General features: G+C 42.1%; 1 protein-coding gene and 1 long non-coding RNA gene across 7 annotated transcripts in view; both read left to right on the forward strand.

Annotated features, from left to right (window-relative positions):
• Positions 1-17,956, forward strand: part of ZDHHC8 (zinc finger DHHC-type palmitoyltransferase 8) — a 108,995-nt gene extending 91,039 nt beyond the window's left edge. For 3 of the 6 annotated variants that reach the window (XR_008965535.1, XR_008965538.1, XR_008965537.1), the window contains 8 exons: positions 488-590; positions 3,875-3,966; positions 5,574-5,706; positions 6,577-6,694; positions 7,416-7,525; positions 10,416-11,452; positions 12,778-14,552; positions 16,064-17,956. Coding sequence is in view for 1 of the 6 variants with exons in the window: in XM_057369072.1 (XP_057225055.1) it covers positions 488-590; positions 3,875-3,966; positions 5,574-5,706; positions 6,577-6,694; positions 7,416-7,525; positions 10,416-11,452; positions 12,778-12,949 (1,765 nt within the window). In the remaining 5 variants the exon portion in view is untranslated. The other 3 variants (XR_008965536.1, XR_008965539.1, XM_057369072.1) reach the window with 3 other exon arrangements.
• A 31-nt stretch (positions 17,957-17,987) lies between these two features.
• Positions 17,988-22,245, forward strand: part of LOC130575288 (uncharacterized) — an 8,868-nt gene continuing 4,610 nt past the window's right edge. The window contains exons 1-3 of the long non-coding RNA XR_008965540.1: positions 17,988-18,681; positions 19,184-19,276; positions 21,086-21,174. This is a non-coding gene — a long non-coding RNA (uncharacterized LOC130575288). The remainder of the gene's footprint in view (positions 18,682-19,183; positions 19,277-21,085; positions 21,175-22,245) is intronic.

Raw genomic sequence — 22,245 nt, forward strand, 5'->3', positions numbered from 1 at the left:
CTGGAGCCAGGCTGGGAGAATTGGTGGCTTTCAGCCTGGGGAGGCTGTGGGGAGACCTTAGAGACCCCTCCAGTGCCTAAAAGGTTTCCAGGAGAGCTGGAGAGGGACTTGGGACAAGGGTCTGGAGTGAAAGGACAAGGGAGAAACTTCAAACTGAAAGAGGGCAGGTTTAGATGAGATATTACCACAGAATTCTTCACTATGAGGCACTGGCACAGGTTGCCCAGAGAAGCTGTGACTGCCCCATCCCTGGAAGTGTTCAAGGCCARGTTRGSTGGGGTTTGGGGYRRCCTRGTCTAATGAAAGGTGTSCCTGTCCACAACAGGGAGGATTGTAACTTTGTGATCTTTACARTCCCTTCCARCCCAAACCATTCTATGACAYTGTGACASTCTCCCTATTTTTTTTTCCCACCTTTGCCTCTCCCTGTCTTTCATAGCCTCTTTTTCCCTTCACTCAGCCCAGTTTCTTTAACTCTTGGATACAGAATGGCTGTCATGTGTGTGGCTGGGTTATTCTTTATTCCAGTCATTGGTCTCACTGGCTTCCATATTGTTTTAGTGGCCCGAGGGCGCACAACGAATGAACAGGTAAGAATCCTTTCTCCATGTTTGTGGCTCAGGTGTTGAGTTGGGAAGGAAAGTCAGCAAGTCAGCTTGGGTAAAGCAAAACATGGTCCAGATCTTACCAGTAATGCTCTCACTGGAGCTTTTGTGAAGATCTAGGAAGATTGCCTATTTTTTTATTTTCAGGTTTTTAATAAAACAGCACAGGCAAGGATTTCCCCTTTTTAGCCACRTAGCATCAACCCAGCTTTATTTATTATTTAAAGTCTACTCCTGGCCTTGAAATAGGTTTTATGTGGTGAGTACCATCAACCCCAGAAGTTCAAACTTTATGAGTCAGACTGAACAATCCGTGACATTGAGTGAAAGAAAGAAAGGAAAAGATTAAATCATTTGCCCTGTCTCCTGGTATTTTGAACTCCCCCAGCAAGCCCACACTGCCCATAATAGGGTCTGAGTTAGCTCTTTGTCTCACTCTGTGTCTCTCTCTTGTTCTCATGCATATGAACACACACACACACAGACAGTGCTGTTGGACTCAACTTCTTTTGCTTCTCCAAACCAAGTGCCAACGTGACATCTTGTGCCAAAAAGCCTGTAAAATTTCAGTTCCCCTGCAGTTACTTCAATGTCCATGCTCCCACCCTGTGGTTGACCCAGACCCATATTCATGTGCACATCAACAGCATGGTGTGGGTGATAGGGATCTACCCATGGGATCAGTAGCAGGCCCCTGCCACCCCTAAGCACAGTCAGCAGGTGTGGCACTGGGGCAGCTCCGTGTTCTCAGCCCTCTTCCTGAGGCTCAGGAACTCTGTGCATTCCWGTGTTTTACCCTTTCACAGCCCCAACTCTGAAGTACCCCTCACATTTGGGATTTTTTCACTTCCCCCCCCGCCATGGTTTGCGTTTTTTCAGATGCATTTTTGCTGCCCTCGCACCCATGGGTGCTCTGCAGCTCCCACTGAGCCGCTTTGTCAGTCCTGGGGGCTGATGGCTCCATGCTGTGGAGCTGTCTGGCTCCTGGGCAGGCTGGGAGCGTTGCAAACATCTGTCTGAGGCCAGGCCTTCGTAAACTGAGATGACATTGTCTCCATCCCACAAGAGACAATAAAAACTCTTATCCAGAAGAGTGTGGGAGGTTTACATAAGCGAGGAATCTGAAGTCATCCTGAACTGTTGCCTAACATGGCCTTTGAACAAAGCAAGCTTCCATAGCTGTCATCTCCAAATGTTTTACTCTGTCCTGCTCAGAATCATCTGCTCTTCATTTTAAAATTGATTTTGGCCAACTATTAGGTTTGATAGTGCTAAAAATAGTAGCATGAAACGCAGGGCATTTTGGTCTCATAGCTGAAATCGTGATTTGCCTTAGGCTTGTCTTTGTGCAGTGATATAAACTCTCTGTGAAAATTTCAGGCTGAATAAGAAGGAAAAATTTAACTTTTAAAAAGGCAAAATTTAACTTCATGTGTTTGCAGCTACAGTAGAACTTAGAAAGGTTAAGAAATTTTCATTTAACTTGACTGAAATAACTGTTGGAAAATGTATCCTAGCTTGGTTTGGTTTCCTGAGCTACCAAACTGCTTGAGATTTAATTCATCTTCCCATGCCATTTTGAAAATTAAATATAATCTGGCCTTAATTTCTGTTTAGTCATATATAGTGGCTATTTGTAACTGGAGGATGGATGTTCCCAGCCTTCAGGTCCCTTTCAGAGGAAGCATATCTAAATAATTTGAGCACCAGACCAGGAGAGATGGATATGAGATCTGTGYCTGGCTTTTCCACTGTTCTAAAACATTCTCTTTTCTCTCCTTTTCTCAGAGTTGATTCTCTTTTCTCACTCTGGTAGTTATCTACTGTCAGCTTTCCAGTTGCAATATGCTCATCTTATCTTGTCCTCTTTTCCCAGTGCATTTTATAGGCCAGTGGGACAGACATTTTTGGGTTTTCACTGCAAATTTTTGGTATTTATTCATTCTAGAGTTTGTAAGTTCTGAGCATTCGTAGTAGGCAGACTGTGATTGGAAAGTGCATAGTGGCTGGGTTTGGATATTTCTGAGCTTTCTGAATGCATCTGAAATTCTTTTATGGAATCAAAATAACCCATAACCCAACATCTGCTCGTATCCTGGTATTTTTAGTTTCTGAATAGAGTAAATAAATATSCTTCCTCCTTAGACTCCTTTCTACCAGTGGATTTCAAACTACTTTAGAAACCAAATTGATATAATTAGTACTGTAATCYGTGAATTGGATAAAATTTTATTTTCATACTGTGTTTGAGAAAATGGGCACAGAGATATGAAATGCTTTGCCAGCATCTGGCACAAGTCAGTTTGAGCCTAGGAGTGAATGCAGATGTGTCAAACGTCCCAGACCCATGTTTTCATCATAAGGTTGCTCTTCCAAATCTCAGAAYTTCCAGCCTATCTCTCTTGGCCTCTTTAAGAGTTTTGTGTTATATCAACAAGGCCTRCATAATATATTGCAGAATAATTTAATCGTTGCTATTTTATGTGCAAGTTATTAAAGTATTTCKGGTGCTCTGTAAACTTGTTGCTAGATCAGAACTATGAGCTGATTAAAATGCTTTACTTGCAAACAGCAACAGTAATGCTTTTAATGGCAACCACTRTTAATCTCCCTGGCTTTATTGGTATTTATTCCCATATGGTGACTTTCAAGTATCTGCCTGTGGAGTACAAACTCTTTATAATGCTTATGAAGCCTTGAATRGATCCCGCCAGTCTAATGAGGCTTGGCTTTTATTAAACCTGCTCATTTACAAGCAAACATTGTAATCACCAGGGAGTTCCTGGCACCCTCCCACATAAGGCAGTGGTTTGTACTGATTGCTGCTCAGAATGGGATCTGAGWGAGAGGAAACATTGCTCTCATCCAGCACTGGGAACGTTGGTTCGACATCGCTGTTGGTTTAGAGGGATCTTGCCAAGGCAGGGGAATTGAAGKGACAGGAATGAAAGGGACCAAAAAAGGATGTCTGGTGGGGAGCAGACACAAACCCAGTGCCAGGAGCAGCATGGAGAGGTGAAGATATCTCTTAGAAACCCAGTTACATTCAGCAGTGTCCTTTGGGGAAGGATCTTGAGTTGAGTGCCTCCTAGTTGGAATTAGCTGACAGAGGTGGTGTGTTAAAACTGGAGGGAAAAAGTGCAGCATTCAAAGAAAAACGATCTGTTTGGGAAGGACAGAAAGGTCAGACTTGTTCTTGGCTTTCTGAGGGTTGGATGATGACTTTTATATAACCAGAGGTTTGAGCACTGTCCTGAATATGTTTCCAGGTGACAGGGAAATTCCGTGGGGGAGTGAATCCTTTTACCCGAGGATGCTGTGGAAACGTGGAACATGTGCTCTGCAGCCCCTTGGCTCCCAGGTAAGAGAAATGCTSTCAGCTGGGAATGAGCAAGGAAGAGTAGATGTTGGAACAGAGGAAGAAAATGTGCTTGGCTGGGCTCACAAGCCAAAGAGCATTGATGGAATAAGAGGAAAGCAAAGCAAAGCAGTCCTGGACCCAGAGCTCTGTGATAGCTCCTTCCCTGTTGCATGTCTCTAACCTGTCCAGTCAGTTGCTTTCTTCATGTAATTCGCAGCCCTTATCCCAGAATTATTTCTTTGAAATGAGCTTGTAAAATTACATCAAGAGCTGATCCCCTTGCCTTCATCAGTTTGTTTATCCAGTGGATTTCAGTAACGAGGTAAATATCCATATGTTATCATATTGCCCACACGACTTTGTACAGGCAGTGTCCAGTCTGTTGGAGAAAAGGAAGGAAGCTAAAATCAGCCTTTCTCCTTAAGATTTAAATCTAATTTAAGGCTGCTGTGGTTTTCAATCTCACTGGCACTTTCATTATCATAAAACAGATTATCAATGAGGTCTACATCACGAAACTTGAGATTTTATTTATGGCTTTCTATTTTTGGGGAAATGGATTTATCGTTTCACATTTTGAAATCAGGATCTTAATGCAATAGATCAGAYGGACTATAAATAATTCTAGGTGCTGAGCTGTCCAGCCTGCAAACATGTTAATCATCTTCCTGCAGGATTTATTTGAACCTTTTTGGGGTGTTGAGCAATTCCAGACCCTGACACTATTATCTGCCTTTTTTCCCCCCTTTGTTATACAACAAACAAGTCCTAAARGACTGTTACATGTGTTAAAGACACTGTAGTAGCTGCTTCTCAAAYTTATCAAAATGTAAAAATAGGTCAAAATGCATGAGAAGAGCCATGTGAGACACTTCTGTTAAGAGAGTGCTGTGAGTACAATGATCATGGCTATTCACAGAATTACAGCAAGCAAAACATTTGTGTTTTGTGAAGACCTGTGCARATTGTCCTGTATACTGGAGGTCCCTGAGCCATCACTACTAGAATGTCCTGTTCACTATGTAAAACAGAGAAAGCTGGGGTTTGTATTGATATTTAGGCATTGTACAGCCACTGGCCAATTGCACCTTACAGAATTCTATTCCACTGGAGGGAAATTAGATACCTTAACTCAGCCATTTCCTCTTAGATTTGTTGCTTCCTATAGACTTGTCAGCCTCCCATTTATTTGAACATGAAACGTGCTACAGAAACAAATCTCCATGTGGAAAGTCAGAACTGGCAGCACATCATCTTCTCCATGGTAACTYCCCAAGTGCTGGGACTTGTTCCCCCAGTCACTGACTCCCACCACAGGGCAGCTSTTTCATATTAACTGGGTATGATCTAGTCAGTCAATTCTGTTGATGGCAGGCCTCTCTTGCTCTCTTCATCTATCAGTGCTTCAAAAATTGCTGATTTTTTTAATGCATTCTCTCCTTTTGTTCACTAAAATTAAATGAGTTTTGTTTATTTATTACATACATTGAAATAAATGGACATTGCTTACACAAATCATAACCTGGCAGTGGGAAGGTTTTCTTGTCTCTAAGCCTTGTTCTTAGGTTACTGTTYATGTTAATGATGACTGTTACACAAYGAATCAGGTACGTGGTGGAGCCCAAGAAGAAGCAAGCTGTGAGTGTGAAGCCTCCTTTCCTGAGACCTGATTTGTCTGAGCGCCAGATCACAGTGAAGATCAGTGACAACGGCATCCAAGCCAACCTCAACCGGAGCAAGGTGAGGAAACTTCCAAGTGCTGCTTTTGAAGGGCATGGATTGAGCCTGAAATGAGTCTGGCATTGACAAATCTCTTTGAGATGATGCAGAAAATGATAGAGGTTGAGTCCTTGGCACATACTTCATCCTCAGAAAGTAATGCAGGTGCAGGAACAGCAGCTCTTGATCCAGTAACAGGCAGCTCTGGAATGGAATCCCTCTGGGCTTCTTTTGGAAGACTTGGCTGTTCTTTGCAGTAGTTATTTTCTGTCCCAAGAGTTGTCACCTCTTGGTGTTCAAATTAATTTTAATGAACCCTTGTACCACCAGACCAGGTCAGCTGTTCTACTTCAAAGAATGTTCTGAGCTTCCAGGCTGTGGGAGGGCTTGTGGTCCAGAGCAAGGAATATTAACTCAGGAGCTGAGTTCTCTTCTCTCCTCTTCTCTTTTCACTTTCTCCTGGTATGAATAATAGAGAAGGATTTGTTTAGTCCTATAAAAAGCAGTAGATTCAAAGGAAGCCAACTTGCATGAGTTTTGTGGATAGTTACTTCCTACATTCTTCAGATAGTTACTTGCTGAGAGCTACCTGGAAAGTTGCTGAAAAATACTAGAAAACACTATTGTCTTCTACCACAAATWAATTAGTGTGATGACAATGGTACTKAGCATGCCAAGTAGACCASGATAGTGCATTTAAGWGTCTATTGGCTGGTTATGACAATGCTAATTTTACATGTGACARTCCTTGTCTGCAGTGGATGCTAAATTTTAGATATGGGTAGTTCTGGCTCTCTGGTACATCCAGCACTMTGATACATGCTGTTATTCAACCAAATTGCATGTAATGATTGATTTTTTTTCCTTTTTTTTTTTTTTAATCACCTTCAGTCTAAAATTAGCCTGGAAGGTCTGGAGGAGAAAAGCATGGATGTGCAACCATCCCTCCCACCCAAAGGAGATCCAAGCAAGTACTCTGAGCTAAAAGGGCAGCTGGGCACCAGTGAAGGTATAGTTRCATGATTAGTGTTTTATTTTTATTAATATGAAAATACTTTAGCCTCTTTGAAAGGTTTCTCATATTCTTTGAAAACATGGGATCTGGGTGAAGGCTTTTTTTCTATTTATAGGGCTTCCAGACTAGGGAATTAACCGCAGGAAAGGGAGAGAAAAGCCAGCTTGAAATGGTTCATTCAAGCCTAAGCTGACTATTTCATACCATTTTTGCAGAGTTTATAAACTCTTTCAAACCCCTTCTTAAACTTTCAATCAATTTTTAGTTGAAAAATGTAATTTTAAACTAAGGAATCAGACCTATTAGCATGAAATGCTTAGGCATTACAAAATTTTTTCATTTGGTAAAATGTGAACATAATGCTTTGATACTATTAAAAAACCCTTTTTTTCAGACAGAACTAGCAGCTGAATTCAACCCAAATATCTAGYATTTCAAATTAGGCAGAATTTCTACTCAACAAAACATGTCCCCCTACTCAATATATTGTGCTGTGTTCCCTCTTCTCTGTAGATGGCTGATCTGGCAGCAATAGGCTCTTACTTCCATAGGGGCCCCATTGATTTTGGTGGAATTCTGCACAAAAGCACTGCAAGTTTTAKTCTCTCCAGAGCAGATCTGTTTACAGAGAACAATGGATAGCAAGGAATTATGGTTGGCTGCTTTCTCTCCACAGGCATTTTAATAGAAAGTCCTTTTTTTTTCCCTTTTACAGAAGGTGGCCTCTCACCCAAACTTATCAGCCCTCCTACTCCTGCCATGTACAAGTACCGGCCAGCTTTCAGCAACAATCCCAAAGTCCACTACCACGCCACGGCCGAGCAGGTGAGTGAGCCTGGGAGTTTCTGCTCCCAGCTAACACTGGGAATGTGGGACTGGGGATGAATTCACTGCAGGGCTCCGGTGAATGTCAGTGTGGAAGTAAATAACAACACTTGGCTCTGTTGTGTGACAGTGTATTGTTTTCACTGTGCTCCTTATGGAAACATGTCTGATTTCACAGCTTTCCCCTGCTGACACGCCTGTSCTGCTGCCAGGCGTGAGCTGCTGCTGTTCCGGTGTCTTGGCCTGATCCTGAGATGCTGACAAGTGTCACCTCCCATTGGCTTCTCCAGGCAGAGGTGCCACCTCACATTCCCTTCAGAGGGAGCTGGGCATGCTGAGCATTGCTCTGGATCAGGCCCTTTAGCCAACAGTCAGTACTCAGATTCCTTAAGATGTGAGCTTTCAAAATAAAAAGAACTTTTAAAGCATCCCAAGAGATATTTTAATGAAAATTAATGGAAGACTCCTCATGTTTGACCTTCCCTAGGACCTATTCAGTACATTTGAGTTACTGGGAAAAACCCACCTTCCTAACAGTTGGCATTATTTTCTCCTACCAGAAAACTGAGGTACAAACAATTAGACAGATTTGCTCTGGAATGTTGACAGTTCTCTCTTTTGCTTARAAGTTATGAAACTTATTTCCCATGGATTTATTGCAATATTCCTTGCCCCCTAGGACCTGAGAACAGCTGTTTAAAAATCACTCGTCTAACTTGTATATTTGCAATATGTATCCAAGTCTTCACACACCAGTGGACACACCCTTAAAAACACATACCACACACAGTGCACTTTTCTCAAAATTAATTTCATCAGGTCCTTCAGTGTCACCCCTGGAATAACAAGAAGAGGGTGATAGGAAGGAGTATTATGAAAGAAGTAAGGAAAGGAAAATATGGTAGATAAAARTAATTGACTGCAGCAACACTGTAATAAGACAGAATGTTCCTTAAATRGTGAGGAAAGCTTTTCGTGAATCCTTCTCATTTTGAAAAGAAAGATGGTGATAGATAGTAGAATTCCAGCTGTGACCAAGCTTAAATTTTAGTCTTACTGCAGTRATAGTAAATCTTATTCTCTGGATTTGTCCCCGTAATGAAGAAATGATTGGGCTTATGAAAGGGAGCACAAGAACAACAGTGTGTTCACTGYATCCAAAAAGTTTAATATCCTATCATTGTCATTTTATTACATGAAAAATGACTTGACATCAAATTCAAAATATTCTATTTACAGGCATCATCTAGCAATTTTGAGCTGTGGAAACCACAGCATTCTGAGTCATAATGCCAAAAGTCAGGGAGCCAAGGAAGGCAGGTTGCTTGTGTTTATTCAGTGCCCAGGCAGAGATRCAATATAGATACAGGGGAGGTTCTGATTAGGCCAGGGGACTGGGCAGTGCTGGGAAATGATAACAGGGTACAGCACCTTCACTAGGAGGGTTCCTGTTTCAATCCTAACCCAAAGCAGTGCTGTTGCTGTGGGCTGGCTGTTGTGCAAGCTCTGGGGACTTGTTCAGTTTTATAGTAGTCACAACTCTCTAGTAGTCAGCTGGGAGTATCGTAAAATTGAGTTCACGTGCACGGAGGGCATGGATTTGTCTGCCAAGCCTAAGTAGGACGTACAGAGGAAAGAGGCTGGGCTGTGTGAGGAATGCCATGGTGCCTGTTCTCTTGTCAGTTCTTTAGCCTGTCAGTGTAATTCTGCTTTTAAGCAATGAAAGCTGCCAGGAAAGAGGCATTGGGACACAGGATAAGTAGCACAAATATACTTAAAAGCTACGTCATTGCTCTCATCCTCCTTTACAGACTGTCACTTGGACTCCTTTTTCCAGAGGTGGCCAAATTTAGCACCATGCTCTAGAAGAGAGTGAGCTGTTTTGCATATTTCTCTATCTTCTAGCTCAGAGGAAAAAGCTTTTAAAAAAAAAATCCACAATAAACCAGGGGTTTGTCATTCTTTCTTCTTTTGATAGTTTTATTTTAAAAGAAAGTGAAAAACAAGCTATGTCAACTGCATTTCTCATTAAATATGTGACTGATAATAATTCTTTGTTTGCAGAACCAGTGTAGCAATTTATTGTGCATTATGGCAAACTCTTCCTGAAAAATAACAGCAAAAATTATTTGCTTAGCACAGAATGGCATTTTAAATGAAGAGAATTCTAAGCAATTTTCATAGAGTAAAATAAAGTGAAGTCCTATCTGTTTTCAGAGCACATAAATAAATTATGGCCTTTGTTTCCTACTCTGATGTGGCCACTTTCTCCTACACAGGCAATAAAATAGAGAAAATTGCTTCATTTTGTTGTCTAAATGGTGGGAAAGAGCCTCTCTGCTTTAATTAAGCTTAGGTGCCTAATTTTGAAGACCTATAACCAGAAGTTGAGAATTACTGAATATTCATAGCACAGAGTAGAGCAGAGAAGAGCGTGCTGGTCCCCAGTGTGTTGAAATGAAGCTGAAAGTATTTCTGTCTCAGCACACAAAACCAGACATCCCTCAACTCAAGAGCTATTTGTAGAAAACGTGAAGTGCAGTGCTTTTTCCAAGGGCAGTATCATCAGATTACAATCTGATTTACCTTGACTGAGACTCGAGTCTCAGCTTGGGTCTCTCTTTCAGTGTTTGCTGTGTCCATGTATTAACTTRCTTTTTGTTGTCAATATTATTTAGCACTTACTGTGAATAACTTCACTTATGTGAATAACTCCTTCCTTCTGAAGTGCTAATCCATATGTTGGAGTCAGGAGATTTCCTTGTAATGAACCTGGGCTGACAGTCGCAGGCGAGACCTTCAGCTCTGTCCTTCCCATGTGCTCACCATGAGAGCAAACCCATATTTATGTGTCACTGACTTCTGTTTCTCACACTCACCTCTGTTTTAGATCACCTTGCAGGAGGGACACAGCCAAGGGGCTTTGATAGAAGAGGATGGCAGGAGCCTTGATTACCAATCCGAACCCAGCCTGGACATCCCCAGCTACCGGAAGAGCTCCCTCCACAAGACCTATCAGTCTTCCCCACTCCAGATAGATTCCTTTGCCATCAATTCACGATCCCTGAGCCTGAAATCTGCTGGCAGGAGAGGGACTGACAAAGTGCCCCTTCATCCAATAAARTCTGAAGGGGCGGCTTCCACCCCTTACAAAAGCATCTTTTCTCCCAATTCCCTGTCAAACAGAAATGGGAGTCTTTCGTATGACAGTTTGCTGAACCCCATGTCTCCCTCGGGGAGGAAGTGCATTGCCCATTCTGCWGTCAGCTCTGTCGGGTACCACTCCCCATATTTGTCAGCCAAAATGTGCCACCTCCGGGGCAGCGAGCTGCAGCGCCAGCCCCCGCAGAGCTTCAGCCCCGTGCTGGGGGGCCCGGCCCCGCACCAGCGAGACCCCTCCCCGGTCCGCTATGATAACCTTTCCAAGACAATTATGGCATCCATCCAGGAAAGGAAAGAGATGGAAGAGAGGGAGAAGCTCCTGCACTCGCACCCTGATTCGGTGTTTGCAGACTCGGGTGTCTATGACACCCCCAGCTCCTACAGCCTTCAGCAAGTGAGCACGCTCTCGGATGACCCGCGCAGCATGGCCATGAGATAYGGATCCAGGGACAATCTGATGGCTGCCAGCAGCTTTAGCACAAGGAACCCTCTACTGCAGTCCTCAGTGTCTTCACTCTCAAGTGCAATGACGAGAGCACCAAGGACTTCCACAACATCCCTGCAAGCTGATTTAGCCAATAATAATGTGCAGTCGCATCAAGCACTACAGGGCAGGGTGAGCAATGGCTCCTACAAATCCCCAGGTCACCAGGTCCCATCGTCCCCCACAGGGATGCCTAGGTCACCTTCTTACGGAGGCCCRAAGGCTGTGTCCTTTGTAAACACTGTGGAAATTACAGAGGTGCAATCAGTGGGAGCACAGAGGTACGTACTGCTGGAGGGGCTGAGAGCAGTGGGAATCTGCCTGTGAGCAAGGGCAGAGCTGCGCTGGAGGCACGGCCCAGATGAGGAGTTTGCTGTGGGCCATGAGGGCGGGAGGTTTGGGGGTGCTCTTCAGTTCTGTCACACCCCCACTGCAACCTCATCGTGACAAAATGTTTGCACTTTGCTGTAGCTTGAGCTGCAGGTGGTCAATTATGCTGTAAATTCATAGTGATACGGTGTCGTAGCTGAGCAGGGGATTTATTTACAAGGTGAGAGGCAGATTATCCCTTCCCTTGTGCACAAAAGGGTGGAGCTGTTTTAGTTTGCAGCCTGAAGGGATGCTGGACCCAGGCATTGTTTGGATACAGATGTGCAGCATACCCTGCGCTGAGGGAAATGGACTGAGAGCAGTCCTGGAAATGGTGCTTGGCACAGAGAGCTGTGTATTCAGCAGTGTTGAGTGTCCATAGCACAGAACTGCTGATAAAAGCACACAGCTTCATGACATTACCTTAAGGCCTTGCTGCTTCCTTCCTTTCTGTGAGAAAGCACAGAGAGAGAGGATTTGCTGTGCCAAGAGCCTCTGTAAGTGCTATCTGAGGAAGATCCTCAGCTGCAGTTTCTGCATGTGCTTCTCTTTTCCTTCTGGAAACCATGGAGCTCGCAAAGCCTGAAGAGATCACGATCCTGCTGAGGATGCAGTAATTCAGCTTAGTTAGGCCCTGGAGGGYTCTTCAGAAATACCTAATTTTCCTTTGTGCACTGGCACTTAGTGTGCTGTGCTGGCCTCTGGTTAAGGTCCCAGGTTTCTCTCTCCTGTTATCCAGCATTTTTGGAAAAGTTACTGAAATGTGGGAGAATCATTATTGTAGATCTCCTGAAGATAAGTGCCAGCAAGTTCTCTCAGAAATGAGCAACAAAGTGTTGTTTAACTGGATATTTAACTAGAAAATGTGTTTTCTGAGTGTTTTATTTCTTATTGTAAGACACAATTTGGCTTAAGGTCAGCAGTGGTGACAGTTAAACCCTCCTGCATCCACCTACAAATGCCTGTGCAATTAGTTTAGATGGAMAAAGCATTTAAGCAAGTAATTAAATGAACAAATATTACTGGGGTGTGGTCCACTAACSTAATGGCCAAATGAATTCTCTCATTCCGGTGGCTTTTCATCAAGTGCATGGGCTTCAGCCAGCTTGCTCCCAGGCTTGAATATTTTGCAATGCTGGTACTCAGGGTGACAGGGGTAATTGTTTATTCTAATAGAGCAATTCTGTTATTAACTTTGTCACTAATATTGTATCTTTTGATATTTCCTTTGATGCAGGGATGACATGCAGTTGAAGACACCWCACAGTAAAATAAATGGACAGCCAAAAGGAATAGCCAGGTTGGGCTCAACATCAAGTTCCCAGGGGACGCCTGTCAGCCCTGCTAGACACTCAAATGTTAAGAAGGTGTCTGGAGTTGGTGGAACAACCTATGAAATTTCAGTGTAAAATCRAATGAATTAAAAACAAAGAGCCATCCACTCAGCCAGCCATGAAGCTAGGAGCACTGTGAAGACTCAAATAACAACAAAGAAGGAGCAGCAGCAGTCGGCCACTCTCCTTTTCTTGTTTTGGGTTTGTTATGTTTTCATCTTTCTCTTTTGGCCAAAAACCAGCTGCAGCCTTATTCTTGAGGGAATAATAAAATTGTACAGTCTATCAGACTCTTCCTGAACCGACAGGCGGGAACTGGCTACGACCTAAGACCACCACAGAGCGGATTTCCTTCCTGCAAGAGAGCGCTAAAGCCATTGTGCGCGTGTCTGTCCAACCAATCTGTCATGTACCACTTGTGCTGTGAAAAGTACAGTCAGTCCAGGATCAGTCAGTTTTTCCCATGCCCCCTCCCAGTTCTGGCCAGCAGTGTGTGCAGCAGGAGCCAGAGGACCAACTGCTGTTTTCCTGCTGACTTGGAAAGCAGGGTTCCTGCGCTGGGCAGGAGCTGCTCCATGTCCCCCGGGCACTGCAGCTCAGGTTCCTCCTCCTGGGGTGGAACACAGCAAGGCCACTCGGGCTGCAGACACCACAACAGCTTTAAAAGCCTCCCTGATCCTGGATGGGACAGGAGAAAGGAGAGCAACAGCTTCTGCCTGTCTGCCATTGGCCTCCCCCGTGTGTGAAGTTGTGTGTGTGTGTGTTTGTCTCCACGGAAAAGGACCGCAACACCAGGGAGGATCTGCCACTCTGACCTCCTGCTCCCTCGGGGTGTTAAAGGCTTCTCTGACTCGGAAACAAAACCAAGCAGATCAGAAAGGAAATGTTCTGATGGAAATATATTTTAAACAGCCGTCAGCTGCTTTCCCTGCACCCTCCTTACCTGTTGGATTTCGGCAATAACAGAGTTTACTGCCTTGCCCTGGTGCCGTCAGTGTAATCCCGCAGCAAGGTTATCACGAGCTGTCCAATTTACAGTGTGTGTAACTGAGCCAAGCGTACATCTAAAGGATATAAATTTTCTGTCTGCCTAATTACTAGCACATTCCCTCTGGTCTTCARTACTGTTAGACAAAGGATTTTCAATTTGGGTTTTTGCCCCCTGGGGAACAACTTTTTAAAATAATATCAATCAGATCTATTTAACATTCTGAGGTTTCTTTCTCCTGTCTCCAGAAAACTACATTTACTTTTTGGATTTAAAGACAACTTTACTGTATAAACCAAGAAAGGGGTGCATTACTCTTGTCAAAAATATGAGGACTCTGGCAAAACTAATTTGGGACAAATGGATTTTTATTTCTCTGTTCCTTATCTCCTTTTCCTTCCCATTCAGTTACCACCTCAGAAGTCAGAAGTACTGAGATCTGGACCAATGCTAACTAGCCAGATCATTAAGATTGAATTGTGCAATTAAGAATATCCTGAGCAACTGTTGCCAAAGTCACTAAAAATTATTATTTATCACTGAGCCAGTCAGCATACAAGACCTCGACTTCCCACCTGGTTCTCTTGATGAATAGTTTTGACTAGAGATCTAAATCGATCATTTTTCAGGATATTTGTTTCAAGGGGTTAAATCCTTTTCAGTCCTTGACTATAATGGAAAGCTCTCCAGGTATCTGGTAGCAATTCAGAATGTGTTGATAACATCTTATTTGTGTTCATGTATGCTGAGATTAATTATTCCAGAAGGCAAATATTGACCTTAATTTTGCCTGGTTAAAATTTATATTTTGATTTGATGAATCTTGACATCTGCTGCAATACATGGTTATTATGTCCCTTGTATATCACATTATTTTTTGGAGACAAAGATTGAAAAGAACATAAGCAAGCTAATCATCTCTGTGTGTAATGCTCTGTGTTGCCTGAAGGGAGAAACCTGGAAAGCAATGCATCTGCAATAGGCCAAAGTTCTGAGAGAGTGAAGTAGAAATCRGTGTGCATTTAATTGCCTTGGTGATATTTGAAATGCTCAGTGTAGGGACATTGCAGAGCAAGAGAAGCAATAGTCTTTCTATGCAGATTTGCTCACTGGCATGTAGAATATTGTTTTTAGTTGGAGGCACCATGGTACCAGAAGGGTGCTGGCAAACTGGATCGGGTACAGATGGAGCAATATATATTAAAGAACTGGATGGGCTGGTTAATGAGAAGATTTAAAGGGCTAAACATGCCACTGGCTAAGCAATGAAGTGGAAGTTGAGTAACATAATTTTAAAAATATGTTACTTAGAAATTGTAAARCCAAAGGTAAATCAGAGGGTTGTCACTGGTAACGAATGGTCTACATTTAAAAGGGGACAGAAAAGATGGAGGGGAAGAGGCAGCAGAATAGTCTTCCAAGCAGGGTTTTGGAAACAAACTGTTTAGGACAGTCAGAGAGTATTTGGACAAGTCATTAATTAAAAAATTTCTGTGAGAGGTGAGCCTGTAGGGACAAAGGGTAGACCAGATGGCCTTATAGATTTCTTCCATCTTTAACTGTTATTAATCTGCAGTCTACCCTGATGCTGACTCCTCAGGAAGATGCAGTACTTCTTTAAKGACTGGAATTCACTCTGGTGCATAGAGTATCACAAGAATTACTTGTTTTTAAAGTATCATGYATGCCATATGTAAGCCCTGAAAAAGAGGGGGTTTGAGACACATGGGATTAGGGAGCGAGACAAGGGCACATTTTATCATGTATCTTTGAATACGTACATGAAATTCATGCAAGCAAGGCTGAAAATTTGCACCAATGTAATATTTGAGATTTGCATCCCAGTGATGCTCCACTTGGATCGTTCTTTCTCTTGCATTTATAAATGAAAAAGCTACTGAGGAACTTGAAGGGCCAAAGAGCCTTTGAAGTTAACTACATTAGTTCATGAGAGAATTTCTCAGTAAGACTAAACACAGTATTGTGTGTATAAAGCACTAATATCCAGGGTTATTTTGACATAGTTCACAAGGGGTAAGGGAGGAAAAAAAGGATGCACTGTGTCAGTACAGGTTTAGAAGTAATGATTATGTATTTTGTGAGTAGTTTTGCCCACAGTTGAGAGACATTCAACTTTTTCATAGGTTTACAATGGTACCAAAGTTTTTTTTGGTTTTGTTTTTTTTTTTTTTCCTTTTGAGGTTTGCATTTAATTCAGTGCACATAGCCTGGAGTAAATGATTCAAATTTTCTGAAAGAGTAATCTAAGCAGAACTGTTAACAGGAGATTGCATGCAGCAAATCCAGCCTCATTTCCATCCAAGGCACTGAACCTGCAGCTATTTTCTCATAAATGTAAGTGTCTGTTTCCATAGTTCCTGTTGTGGGACTGGGGACCTATTTATTAAATCTAATTTTTGAGCAGAATCCAGCCCATGTTACAGTATAGTTCTTTAAGCAGTTTACAGATCAGCAGTAAGGTTCTTCTGCCCAGATACCCTGTTTTTACAGACACTGCAGGCCAGATCTTCAGCTRGTATAATTTGGTGTGGCTCCATGAAAGCTCATTTAATTGATGCTAATTTATAGTAGGTGGGGATCAACCATGAAAATCCAGCACGAGTTAACACATCCTGTAAAGTAGCTTCTTTATTTTTGTCATGCTTATTTCATGTTTCAGAAGTCTTAAATATTTTCAACATGTTTTTATTTGTAGCTGTGGATTGTATTACTTATTTAAAAAAGAGCAATAGGTTTTTTTTAGTTTGTGCATCAGTTTTCATTGCATATTGCATTTTATTAGTCATTTGTTCCCTGTTCATACGCTCCCATTTAGCCTCCAGGTTTTCATTGTAGTATTTTTCTGCCTTGAAAAGTTGGATCTCTGTATCTTTAATTGTATAATATATTGAATATTATGGAATTAAATGTACTTTACTACATGGGTGGGAGAGAAAGGAAATATTTTTACTTGAAGCCTTAATATTTTCTTTTTTTACTACTTTGTTTGTTGACCTCATAGGAAAGTCTGAATAGCAAAGACTTTGAAACTCTGGGCCAAATACTGCACTGACAGACAACCAGCATTTGGCCCCCATGTCAAAACTGGATGCAGACATAACCTGAAGTGAAGAAGGGAAARAGCCTCAGGGTGGCATATTTTCCTGAAGATCATTAATACAGTCTCAAAGCATGTCTGTAAGCAAGTACATTTAAGAARTCTTCAAGTCTTGAATTTTTAAGGAAGGTGATAGCAAGAACTTCCCTAATATCTTACATCTGCTTTTTTTTTTTTAATCTCCTTTTTTTTTTTTTTTAAATTAAGCAAAACAAATGTATTTACTCAGTTTGGTTCAGCCAGCTCGGGGGGTTGCACTGAGCTCTGTGTTGGTAGCCATGTGCAGCACATGAGCTGTGGGGTGTTGCTGTTCTCATTCTAACCAAGCGTGATGTTGTGTCAACTCAGCCCGAGAGGATCCCTCCCGGGCCCTACAATGGACGTTCCTCAGATGATGCCTACTCTCCTACAAGCCTAATATGGAAATTGCAATGTGGTTTTCTTTGGACTCTATCTGTGGTCCAGACTAGAGATATATAGAGAGATATATATATAGTCAATATTTTTTTGTGTGTGTGGGAAAGATGGGGTCAAGCTTTTCTGTCTCTGACAGTCTGGAAAGTTAATGTCGAACCGTTTTTATGGTCTGTATTTCACCTGTTCTGCCACCTTGAATTGTTGGAATGTATCCGTGCAGGCTTTGTGGAGCTCTGTCTGTAACCTTTTTTGTGGCTCTCGTAATACATATATATTTTTTAAACCTTTGAGTCACTTCAGTATTTTCAAGTGTCTGTTTCTGCCTCAGATGCATTCATTTGCTGCGATGGTTCGGGGTGCGCTGCCCTTTCTCACTTCCGCTTGTGCAAAGAAACCTGACCTGGAAGAGCAGAATGGAAAGGCCACTTCCAGTGCAAAGGACAAAAGTGACAAAATATTAGAAGAAGTGACAGCAGGTTAAATCTTATTTTCAAGATGCTTATGGTAGAGTAGGAAATATGGTGAGTCTTTAAAAGAGTGTCTCCTAGTTGTGACCAATGAGTTATGTTTGTGAGATCGCAGCAAGTGGTCCATGAAACAACATAACATGAAGTTTTCTGTACTGTTTTTTATTTAAGCTGTGGGGTTGATAGGGATCCTGTGGTCCTGCACAGTTGTGAATCATTGCCACAGAGTAACTGGAAAAAATTTATTGGTATTTGTTGAAACATTCTGTCCGGGTCATCTGGGTTTAGAAATCCCAAACATGCACAATTCTCAATCTATCTTCATCTGTCTATCTGTTTCTAGTCTTTGAAAATGTCCATTTGATCTGTCAGGCTGTCTTACAACACGCACAGCTGCCAAGCCCTGCAGCTGCTGCAGGATTTCTGATGCCATAATTTGCATATATAGGCTAATTGCATTAAGCAAGGATCCATTCAAGCATGTTCATTAGAAATGCCAGTCATATTTGTGTGCTGTCGTGTCTTCACGTGGCAGAGATTATCTTTTCTATAAAATGACCCAAACTGTAATCACCAGGCTCCATTGATGTTGGCTACATCAAGCAGGATTATACAAGCYCCTGATCTGTTTCAATACATTTTATTTAAAGATATCTTGGCTTACAGCAATCTCRGCTTTCCTCTCTCTAAGTAATGGGTAAATTATCCGAGTCTGTATTTCATTTTTTCATTATTGTTATTTTTTATTCTGCAGGGCAAGTTTAGGTTCACACTTTGGAACATAATAAGGAGAGACAAAGGAAACTATTTATAACAGGTGAATATATCTTTTAAGAGAGAATCAGTTTTATAATAAATAGATTAGAATTACTGTCAAAATTTGTTTTATTCATCTTGTCACAATAACCTGAAATTTAAAGTAAGGCTGATTTCACAGCTGGTATCTCTAACCCTGAAACATTTTTTAAATGTTTTGGTTAGACATTTCAAATTATAGGAAGAAATATGATCTACTTTTACAGATTAAAGCAGTCCTGGAGAAGTGATGGTACATTTTACAGTGCCTTATATATATGTGTATATATTTACATGTGTATATATATATAATGCCTATATGTATATAATGTGTACGTAACTGTGTACATAGAGTCAAGTAAAATTAGTTTCAGCTGTCTGATATATTTTAAATGGAACTGATCTGTGTTGATAGAAAAAGAATGGTTGTGTCAGCAGCACAATATGAAACCGAAATTACTTACTAAAATGTAAGCAAATAAAATAGACTGGAAAGAGTGTTTCTGCCAGTGGTTATGTTCCAGGCCATGGAAGACTGGTAGGCAGAGCCACCATTTTAAAGGATATTCAGAGAGAAGGGAAAGCAGAGCTGGAAGCTTGGAGAAAGTGGAGAATAGGTAAGAGCAACTTGCCTTACAAGTTATTTCATGTTGCGTTGCCATCCTGTTCTCCTGTCACACGTTCATCCCTTTTGTGGATTTTTCAGACAGTAATTTTGCCATTYATTTGTGAGGAATATAAAGCACTGATACAGCCTTTCCATGTGGTATTAGATCTGGAATGCACCTGGCCTGGGATGGACAGTGAGCACTGTGGGCAATGCTGAGGTTTGATAACATTTCTAGACTGTGTAAAGATATCCTGTTAATCTGCTTCTCTTGAATCATACTTTTTCCCTTGGTGGACATGAGCCACTTTGATCAGACTGTGTTGCAAAAAATGCACAACATGGCAGATTCTGCCAGATCAGGAACTTTTCTTGGGGTTTAATTGCATTGTAGAAACAAGGGGTACCACAGGTAAGTCTTGTATTTTAAAAAATATCCCCTTCCTGACAAACGATTTTACGAACACCAGTAATTCAAAAACCTTTCTTTCAGCGGACTTTGTGAAGTGTCTGCTCTGTAAAAGCCGTAAGGGCCATGTGCCACCTTCTGAGGTTTATTTCACTCCTTTTAACTTTCAGCCATGTGTGGGGCTTGGACTATCCATCTATTTCTTCAGTAAGGGGTAAGAACAGGATTTTTGAGGATTTATTTGAACATTGTCTGTATGTGTGAAACCTTCCCACTGAGCTCAGTGGTACCTGAAAGAAATAATGGGAAGGCTGTGTGTGGTTAGCCAGAGAAATGGCAATGCCTGGAACTCACTAAGGGAAAAGCAGCCTTCCATATAAGTGAACAAGTGTCCTTCAGGTAGCACTGATGTTCTTAACCAAAGCATGCCCGTGAGTTTGGCTTTAATAAATCATATCATCACACAAGGTCAGCCATGCAGACTCAGTGGAGGGCTTTCAACACCAAAATCACAAGCTCTAATGCCCCAGATGAACACCTTAAATGAGAATTCCTGTTTTCAGAATGGCAGAGTTACATATTGAGCTCATGAATGCCATGCCTAGCTCACACTGAAATCTCACTTCCCCTGAAATGAACAGTAATTTTTTCTTTAATATTTATGGTGCCTCATCATTCCTGGCATGCCATTGGGAGTGGCACCACAGGAATCTGCTCACTGCTGTACTTCACTGACATTAGGGCTTCTTCAAGCCTCTAACTTGAAGCAAATTAAATACCTCCCATGTTTTTTTCTCACAACGGCACAAAGGGAAAAGTGCAATTTCATAAACACATYCCATTTTGGGAGCAACTCTGTTTTTAATGGAACTTCTGACCCTGCTCCAGAGAACAGCAACAGTCTTCATGGAGGCATTTTTGAGTTACAGGCAGCAAGGAGGAATTTGGGATTAGCAGCAGTGGAGCAGTGTGGGCTCTTCTGCCTTGTCCTTTCATGCAGTGTGCAGGATGTGGCTGCTGGGCAGTGGTTTCCTCCTGYATTCACTGTTCCCATGGATGTGAGATGGATGCTCCATATGTGCCAGTTGCTCCCACATATAACTTGAAAGCCTCTTTCAGTTACGTAGGAACAGAGCACAYGGGGATCTTTGGGTCTTCCAGAGTCAGCTCCTAAAACTGCATTATATTCTGGTTCTAGTCACAGGCACAGGTGGTTTAGCAGAATACAGCTTTGCTGTCAGCTTTTTCTCCTGTACAGTCATTGGAACAGATGGTGAAAGGATTGCTGGGCTTTTTTTTTTTTTTTTTTTAATACAAGCCAATGCTACTTTTTCTTAGGAAAAACTCATCTTGTAGAAACTGCAGTGTCTGAGTAAATTCAGTGAGTAACAGCATAATCCATTTTTACAGCTTGGATATTATGGATCCATCTGGCCTTGGGATCAGCCCTCATTGTCTCATTGACAGATACCTAAAACAACAGACTTGAAAACAGAGAAGTAAGTAGTTGTAAATAGGTGGTACTTGGTTATGACTAATTGTTCAGGCACACTKTGAGATAGTGGAGACAAACTGCTCTTCTGTTGGCCACAATCCTCCATCAAAACTCGCGTGCTTTGCACTCTGCTGTTGGAGCTTTGCAGCATCAGGCTGTGACTCACAGTGACAGAGGTACCAGCAGATGTTCTCCTCCAAACACGGGCTGCACGTGAGGCACAGCAATGGGCTTCAGGCATTCTGGCACCACTTCCTGACTGCACCACAGATTCCTGCTGCCTCATGTCTTTCTGTGCCTCTTTGCTCCATTTTGGATGGGGATGTGACCTTCTGACTCACAAATGTGTTGTGTTTGGGAGAGGCTCAAGCGCTGTTGTTCTGCAATCAGCTCTGTAGCTGAAGTCAAGCAKATGCCTCTCATAGGTATTGTGGAGCAATAGGGCATATTTTGGGCACATTTASCCTCAAATGAAAGCTTCCCTCAGGTGACGTACTTGGGAAGGAAGTTTTTGAGTSTTTGTGATGGGTGTTGTTGAAAATAATCTTGGTCTTCCACACTGGCCTTGGAAAGCTGTTTTAGTAAATAGATAAAAGACATTTCTGCCTTGATCCTTCCATTGACCCCCTGCATATTTCGCTGAAATCCACACCCTCAGCACAACAGCCATAGAGCACAATCCTCATTCCAACAGACCATATGCTTCATTGCCTTCAGCAATTCTGCTCTTCCCTGCCTGCTTCCTAGAGCAATTGCACATGTGTATACTAACAAATGACTGAGCAGAAAAGCAGTCAAAGAAATGGCTGTAGCTTGGGGGTGACCTCGAAAAGGGGGGCCACTGTGATGTGCTGGTGAGGCACAGAACACATCAATATCTGAGTTCCATAGCCATTGACATGTCGCGGGCAGCTGAGCAAACCAAGCCTTTTACACCTCTCTTGAGAGCAAGGATTGAGCTGCTGTGTTGCCACGTGAGAAATGTTCTTAATTCCTGTCTTTTTTTGTGTCTGTTTTAATGTTGTACAGAAGTACATACCCATTTATCTACACTGCCATATTCACAGCACATAAA

Source organism: Malurus melanocephalus, unplaced genomic scaffold (genome assembly GCF_030028575.1).
Source record: "Malurus melanocephalus ecotype Western Australia unplaced genomic scaffold, MMel_1.1 scaffold_102, whole genome shotgun sequence".
NCBI classification, from domain to species: domain Eukaryota; kingdom Metazoa; phylum Chordata; class Aves; order Passeriformes; family Maluridae; genus Malurus; species Malurus melanocephalus.